Consider the following 8,819-nt stretch of genomic DNA (forward strand, 5'->3'; position numbering starts at 1 on the left):
TCCAAATAATCCTGTGATTCATTCTTAATGTAAGAAGAAATTATCCTCCACACCCCATATATAGCTTTAATAAAAGTATGCTAGCTGAAGAGGTAACTATAGTGGGGTCACTGTGTGAGTGATGAGTAAATAGAAATTAACTGACTGCTCAATTTCAGTGAAGAAGAAAATGACTTTTTGGGAGGTGAGAAAACCACTTAGAAAAGTTCTTTTGGTATTTGATTTAGTGATTAATTTTGCAGAAAGATGGCATGCCCCTATACAGAGGCAGTGCTATAGCTGTGTAGCTAACATCGTCTTTTTATATGAAGGAGGCAGGATAACAAAGAATTATGGTCCGAAAATAACTGCTTCAAGTGGGCTGGCCTTGATGGGATGCAGGCAGGAAACAGTTTGACTCAGTCTCAGCACTCTCCTTTGGAGAGTCTCTCTGTTGAATATCTTCCCTCCTGGATCAAATCTTTCATCATTTACATAATGAAATTTCCAGTCACTGTTAGGTAGTAAAAACATTCCTGTTACTTTAATGCCTATTAAAGCATTTCTTAAAAGCATGTACACCATTCTTCCCCCCCAAAATTTTACTCAATATATTTTCTACTTCTCATTACATAAAACATGAGTAGTAGAGTTAAATAGACATAGAAACTGGAAGTTGTGAAAAATGACCCTTTCATTTGTTGACTTTGTCCCTTGTCTGATGGAACACGTCTTGGATTAGAGGAGTCTTCCTGACAGAGAACATCTCCAGTTAATAAGTGATTTAATGGCTGTCCTGTTCCAAAATAGCACTATTAAAGGGAACCACCAGTGCATTTGCTTTACATAATTAGAGCTTGCAAGGTGAGATAATAAGTGCCAGTAATTAAGTAAATTGGGGTCTTTTTTCTTGGAGGAGCACTTTTATTCTACTTCTGGAAGCACGTTAATCCCTCGTTCACTCTCGACTTCAAAGGCTTGGGTCATTGCAATGACATTCTTAGATCTGCTTGCAGTCTTCTGCACATTCAGCTCTGCTCTCTTGCTGTGCCACAGGGAGTCTCTAGAGACCAACTCGAATTTCTCCTTTCAGGCAGGCCATTTTCATGACATTCGAGGTATTTGTTAAGAGGCCAATTCTTATATTTTCCTTTCTAAAATTATTTTAGACCTGTCAATACAGTGACATGCATCTTTAGGATGACAGACAACCAAATAAAAGCTCAGATAAAAGCCATGATCATTCACTCCCTAATATCTTTTATATTAAATTCTGAAAGAAATTTTCAGAAAGAACTCACCACAAATATTTAAAGAAAAGTTAAGTGAAGAAATCAAAGATATTGCTGTGATACACACACACATACATATAAAAAGAGCTTATGTTAATTATTGATAATTATTTGATATATATGTTAGGTATTTAGAAGAGGAAAAAGGAGCGCCGGGCGGGAGGAAGGCGGGCCGTGGGCGGACCCGCAGCCGGGTCTGTGTGCGCGGCTGGGGCGCGGGCCACGCTGAGACCCGGAGCAAAGCTGACCCAGTGCCTCACCATGGACTCGCGCCCCGAAGAGTACGAGCTCAACGGCGACCTGCGCCCGAGCTCGCACGGATCCCCGGGCGCCTCGCCTAGCCGCTGGGGCAGGAACCAGCCCATCAACATGAACCATTATGCCAACAAGAAGAGCGCAGCTGAGAGCATGCTGGACATCGCACTGCTGATGGCCAACGCCTCCCAGCTGAAGGCTGTCATTGAGCAGGGCCCTGGCTTCGCTTTCTTCATCCCCCTGGTGGTCCTCATCTCCATCTCCCTCGCGCTGCAGATTGCTGTGGGCGTGCTGCTCATCTTCCTTGTTAGGTATGACCTCAACAACCCTGCCAAGCATGCCAAGCTGGACTTCCTCAACAACCTGGCCACTGGTCTGGTCTTCATCATCGTCGTGGTCAACATCTTCATTACTGCCTTTGGTGTCCAGAAGCCCACCATGGACATGGCACCCCGGCAGTAGGGGCTCAGGTGCCCCTGGATCATGCCTGGCCACAGCTGCCTAGACGCAGGAGGCGCCTTGCCCTTGAGGCCATCCTCCTGTCCACGGGATTCCTCTAAACCACCGGAGCCCAGGCTGGCCCCCCTGGACTGCATCCAAATAAGCCACACGTGCTCAGGCCACTCTGGCCACACAGGGCCTGCCCCGTCCTCAGCTGCTCCTCCTCCTGGAGCATGGAGTAGCCAGGCCCAGAAGATAGAACTGGTGAGCCTTCAGCAAGGGTCATCGCTGCCGTGGACATGCAGCAGGCTTGGGGGTCAAGGAGCTGGCCCCCATCTTGGGACATTTCCAGAGAGACGAGGCGATGCCTGCCCTCTGCCAGTGCAGCAGCGTCCTGGCTTTGTGTGCTGCCCACCCTGGGTGACCTGTGACCTCTGCACTTCCTGACCCAGGACTATAGACCATCAGTGACCCTGTGGGTCCCCCACCGTGGCCACTGACTCCGACCTCACACCTTCCACCAGCAGTGATTGGGCAGGGCTGTAGCCCCTCCTTGGGGATCTGAGCCCCCACTTTTCTATATATAAGTAACCAATAAAGCTGATTCTTCTCCTCGTGTGGCTCCCAGAACCACCCTCCCTGCCACCCAGGCCCGGGTGCTGGACTGTACCCCTCAGAGCCCCTGGCCTATACAGCCCTCCTCTGTCCCTCCCTCCAAGCCTTTGTTGGCATCTCCAGACATCACCCCCACATACATGTCCTCGGGGCAGTCAGCTCGATGACCCCTGACCAGACCCTCATGGAAAGTTCCAGCACTCCCACATTTCCTGCAGTTTACATGCCCAACTAGCTCCCTTCTATACCCACAGTACTGGATCAAGGAGAGTGGGGCTGATGCCAAGCCAGCCTCGACCCTGCAGAGACACCAGTGAGGGCCAGGTGCTGTCTCTGGGGGCTCACGGAGCCGCCTCTCACATGGCTGGGACCTCCAGCTCCCTCAGTCCACCCTGTGACCACTAGGGCCTGAGCCCTCACTCAGCCCCCTTGTCATCTCCTTTCTGACCCTTGCTGGCCTCATTCCCTATGAAAAAAGAAAAAAGAAAAAAAAAAGAATAGGAAAAAGGAGTCCAAAATGGCTGTGACTAAAAGACAAAGAAGGGGGAAAGGCCATGAAAATGGAGCAAAAGAAAATCTATGGACTGGAGTGAGAACTTCAGGTGAAATAAACATGGCCCCTTCTTGGCTAGCCCAGTTTGCATAGGGCAGGCTCAAGGTGGGTAGGAGACAAACGTATAAAAGGAGGAAGCCAAGATGGATTGAGGCTTCTTCTTTGGGGTCAGCCCGTCCTCATGCCTTGAGGGTATACTATCCTTTATTTGCCACATAAAACTGAGCTGTAACCAAGTTGTAACACAGGTCCACCAATTCAAATCGATGAGCGACAACCAAGAAAATTACACACTCCCCTGACATATCTGGTGCCATTTCTCGGATTTAACCTGGCTGAAATAACCTTAGGTCGCCTCCGTGAGGCGGAGGCCAAGCACAGCAGAACACCAACTCAGCAAAACCTCACGTGATGGAAGCTGAACACAGCACAGTGGAAGTGACAAGAAGCCCAGAGTGCTGGAAACCGGGACAACAAAAACAAACTCAGCAGAAAGCTTGCGCGGCTCAGTCTCAGATTCTAGAAGACCTCTGGTTAAGGTAGGAGGTCCTCGCCCCTATGCTGGAAAAACATATGGCTAACAAAATCTTAATTCCTTTACAATCTCTTGTATCTTGTTTTCTCAAACCCTCTGTGATCAGGCAAGTGGCAGTGGTTGCAACTGAGGGACTCTAGCAGGGGCTACTCCCCAGTGTGTCCCGAAGGTTCCACTATCTGCTGCATCTTATTACCTGTTGTCCAACTGGGTGAGAGTTCTTCTGTCCTTAATCTTCTTTGTGCCAAGGATCAGGCCAATGAAGACTGTGAGCACAGGTCAGGTATTTAGCGATTTTTTCAGCAGGTTATGAAGGGGATTGCTCTGCACATTTTCCCCACTGCTTTTTTGTCCCATCCTTCAGCTCTTCTCTCCATCTATGCCACTGCTTACAAAGTATTGGGCAGGTCATCATCTTTCCATTTCTGAACGTTGTGTTTGAAACTGTTTACCTAAGATTGGGACTCAAACCCATGTGGCAGGGACTCTGTACTATGCTTAGTCAGTCAGTTGTATCCAACTGGGACTTGAGCCCAGCCAAAACCCATGGTGCCTGGTTTCAGGACCTAATGAAGCTCAGGTCCTTGATGTCTCATTGCAAAAAAATTCAGTGAGAGACATAGGTAAGAGGTACATTTGTTTGGAGTCAGAGAGAAGCACAGTTCACAGAGTGTGTGCCATTGCTGAGGGTGTATGCTGTGGCCATGAAATGTGGTGTGGTTAGCTTTGTGAGCTGGGTAATGAGTTGGAGGGTCATTCCAACAATTGGGGAACCACCCACTCCTTGGTCTTTTGATAGTGCCTTGGAACTGTCATGGTGCCTCTGGGCATGTCATTTAGCTTGTAGATTGAGAATCAAGGTTTAGTTGAACTTGACTTGTCTGTCATCTTGGACCCATTTGATTTTAATTGGTTTATGTTATGCTCTTGGGCTATGTCATTCTTTCAAAACTTGTGCCCTGCCCTCTTCCCTCCTGTTTCATGCTCTTTTCCTGAGCCCCGTCAGGGCTCACAATGTTGCCTCTACAATCTTCTGAAGGGACAACCAGAAAATAGCTAGCCTTTGGGAGAGAAATACTGTATAATATCCAATCTCTCTAGAGAGTCAGGCCTTCATCTTCCATGTTCCCTACAATGTGTGTGTCAACAGCACCTCTCAGTGGACTCACTAGGGCAAGTGACAGGCACACAATGCCTGCTAGAAGTCCACCTGTTGGTGGCATCCCTTCAAGGGCAATTGGGCTTCCAGGGATAATGTTTGTCACTTTGGGTGTTAGCCCTGTAGGCCGTTTGGGCCCAAACCCTTACCACCCTTCTCCTAAAGTTACAAACATACCCCTGGATCAAATCCCCACTCCACTTTTATGGAACATCTGGTCTGTTGCCTCTTATTGATTTGTTCTTAAGCCACTTACTAACTCCTACAACCAGGACCATGCCCCTTGTAGGCAATATTACTCCACCCTACTTATTATTAAAATACTCTTAATGCCCCTAACAGGACTAGAAAACCCACTCCTTTGTCATTCAGTTCAGCTCAGATCAGTCACTCAGTCATGTCTAACTCTTTTCGACCCCATGAATCACAGCATGCCAGGCCTCCCTGTCCATTACTAACTCCTGGAGTTCACTCAGACTCACATCCATCGAGTCAGTGATGCCATCCAGCCATCTCATCCTCTGTCATCCCCTTCTCCTCCTGCCCCCAATCCCTCCCAGCATCAGAGTCTTTTCCAATGAGTCAGCTCTTTGCATGAGGTGGCCAAAGTACTGGAGTTTCAGCTTTAGCATCATTCCTTCCAAAGAAATCCCAGGGCTCATCTCCTTCAGAATGGACTGGTTGGATCTCCTTGCAGTCCAAGGGACTCTCAAGAGTCTTCTCCAACACCACAGTTCAAAAGCATCAATTCTCCTGTGCTCAGCCTTCTTCACAGTCCAACTCTCACATCCATACATGACTACTGGAAAAACCATAGCCTTGACCAGATGGACCTTTGTTGGCAAAGTAATGTCTCTGCTTTTGAATATGCTATTTAGGTTGGTCATAACTTTCCTTCCAAGGAGTAAGTGTCTTTTAATTTCATGGCTGCAGTCACCATCTGCAGTGATTTTGGAGCCCCCCAAAATAAATTCTGACACTATTTCCACTGTTTCCCCATCTATTTCCCATGAAGTGATGGGACCAGATGCCATGATCTTAGTTTTCTGAATGTTGAGCTTTAAGCCAACTTTTTCACTCTCCTCTTTCACTTTCATCAAGAGGCTTTTTAGTTACTCTTCACTTTTCCTGTAATATTTTCTACCCCTACAGCAATCAAGTTTCCAGGACATGACTCCTGGATTCACTACTCATAAGTCAAGCCATGAAAGAAAGCAGAAGAGGACATTCAGTACACCTGTGAGCCCCTGGGAGCTCTCAGAAACCTATATAGGACTACAAATGTGTGCCATTCAGATGAACACCCCCAAAATTAAGTTTCTGGGGATAACATTTCTCAGGATAGCTCTAAAGAGCCAACATAACTTGGCAGGGATTGTATTCCAACATAGATAGGAGATAGATCTCCTGATCCCTGAACAAGGAGGGTCTTGAGCCATCTTGAATGAGACATGTTGTTTCTGGGTAAGTACTTCTGCTAAGTTAAAGAAAGTCTCACAGTCCTCAAGATAAACATTCAAATCCTACGGAATATCAAAGGATGAGCTGGAGAGTTCTCAGGGTGGCTACAATCTCTCTTTGAGGGATCCTTTTCCTGGCAAGGGGGGTGGGATTTGGAGTTGGCTGAAGCTGAAACTCCAATACTTTGGCCACTTCATGCGAAGAGTTGACTCATTGGAAAAGACCCTGATGCTTTGAGGGATTGGGGGCAGGAGAAGAAGGGGAAGACAGAGGATGAGATGGCTGGATGGCATCACTGACTCGATGGACATGAGTTCGAGTGAACTCCAGGAGTTGGTGATGGACAGGGAGGCCTGGAGTGTTGTGATTCATGGGGTCACAAAGAGTCAGACATGACTGAGTGACTGAACTGAACTGAACTGAATTCCCCTACTAACTCCTGTTATCACCATATTGATGCTGCTTATGATTGCTCCATGTATTATCAACCGTTTAGCCCATTTTGTCTCTCCCCAGGTCAACAAGCTATGAAATGCAGTGCTAGTTCAACAAGGATGTATAAAACTGCATCCAACCACAGAAAATATTCCTCACCCTGAGATGCACACTGCTGTAAGGACTATGAGGCTTGAGACTAGCAAGAGGGGGAAGGCCCAATGCCCCTCACCCTCCCAGCTCAGCAGGAAGTAGCCAGAGAGACTGTGATGCCCCTGCTCCCAACGATTTGCCCTCCCATCTCTTGAGGGGGGAATGTTAGGTAGTTAGAACAGGAAAAAGGAGTCCAAGATGGCAGGGACTAAAAGACAAAGAAAGGGAAAAGTCTGGAAAACAGAACAAAAGAAAATCCATGGACTGGAGTGAGAACTTCAGGTGAAACAAACATGGCCTGTTCTTGGCTAGCCCAATTTTCATAGGGCAGGCTCAATGCGGGAGCAGACAAACATATAAAAAGAGGAAACCAAGACGGATTGAGGCCTCTCTTTGGTGTCAGCCCGCCCTCATGCCTCGAGGGTATACTATCCTTTATTTGCTAAATAAAACTGAGCTGTAACCGAGCTGTAACACTGGTCTGTCATTTCAAATCTTTGCTGTGGCAAGACAGAACTGAGGAAATTACCCCCCCCCCCAACATATATAATTACTGACAACTATGTATTTCATATATCTATATATACCTCTATCTATCCATACCTATATACAGAGAATAACTGCTACACATGCCAAATTCAGACAAAGGCACCTAGTGGACAGGCTGTTTAATCTCTATCATAGCTGGGGAGATGTTTTTAATCCCTGTTTTTAAAGAAAGGGAAAAAGAAATACAGCAGGATCGAGTGGCTTGCCTATAGTCTCATATCTAAATTTTTCTGACTTTTTAGCACATAACCTTCTATCACAGCGGTCTGCTCAAAGAGCAAAACAAATGCAAATAACTTTCCTCAGTACTTTATGAAATGGTAAGCAAGCCATCATTTATTCAATAAATATTTAATTCATAATTATATGTTCTACCTCATTTCAAAAAGAATGAAGAAGCTTATTAAAGCAAATAAAGTCAATAGGCTATGAAAGAGAAAACAAAGTACAGAGAAAATAAAGGCAAAATACGTGAGTCAAGAGAGAAAAAAATACTACAAGGTATGCAGAAAAGCTGTATTGCCAAGTGTGGAACTGCTGCTGCTGCTGCCGCCAAGTCACTTCAGTCGTGTCCGACTCTGTGCGATCCCATAGAAGGCAGCCCACGAGGCTCCCCCATCCCTGGGATTCTCCAGGCAAGAACACTGGAGTGGGTTGCCATTTCCTTCTCCAACACATGAAAGTGAAAAGTGAAAGTGAAGTCGCTGAGTCTAGTCCGACTCTTAGCGACGCCATGGACTGTGGCCCACCAGGCTCCTCCGTCCATGGGATTCTCCAGGAAAGAGTACTGGAGTGGGGTGCCATTGCCTTCTCCAGTGTGGACCTAAAGACTTACAAAATAAAGGGAATCCTCCTTACCTTTTAGTCACAGTGTTAAATTATACATTCCCAGGATTTCATACAAGTTCTTTAATTTTGTTCTTTTACTGTAATTGAATACCTAGTCAAGCAACACATGAATAAGGAGTTGAGGCTGATTTGCTGCTTTAATGTACTTAATGATTTCCATCCCTGTTGATTTGTTTTGGATTTATGGAAACTATGCTCCTTATCAATATCATAAACACTTTCAGTTTTCAATTCATTTTCATAGAATATGTACAAAATGCAATACATATTCAAATAATTTCAGAAAGACAGGTGCAATCCACTGCACAAACCCAGATAGTATGGCTGGACAAAGGGGAAGTGTTAGCTGGTAAGAAATGGCACAAAAAGAGTTGTAAGCAGTGATTTAACTGGAGGCAAAACAAAGAAAAACAACAGTATTTGGTATATGAGAAGTGATAAAAATGTCACTAAATAGTGTCCAAAAGAATAAAACATACAAAAGGGGAAACTCAAAAACTCATACACAAACACTCATGTCATAGAATATTCCCTATGCAGATA

The 8,819-nt window shown here is 45.9% G+C and overlaps 1 protein-coding gene across 1 annotated transcript; it reads left to right on the top strand.

Annotated features, from left to right (window-relative positions):
• Positions 1–1,498: 1,498 nt before the first annotated feature.
• Positions 1,499–2,582, top strand: LOC101906200 (ninjurin-1-like). Its single transcript, XM_059878933.1, has one exon. It carries the CDS (start codon positions 1,533–1,535, stop codon positions 1,986–1,988), a length of 456 nt encoding a protein of 151 aa, XP_059734916.1. The 5' UTR covers positions 1,499–1,532; the 3' UTR covers positions 1,989–2,582.
• The last annotated feature ends 6,237 nt before the right edge of the window (positions 2,583–8,819 follow it).

Source organism: Bos taurus, chromosome 2 (assembly GCF_002263795.3).
Source record: "Bos taurus isolate L1 Dominette 01449 registration number 42190680 breed Hereford chromosome 2, ARS-UCD2.0, whole genome shotgun sequence".
Taxonomy (NCBI): domain Eukaryota; kingdom Metazoa; phylum Chordata; class Mammalia; order Artiodactyla; family Bovidae; genus Bos; species Bos taurus.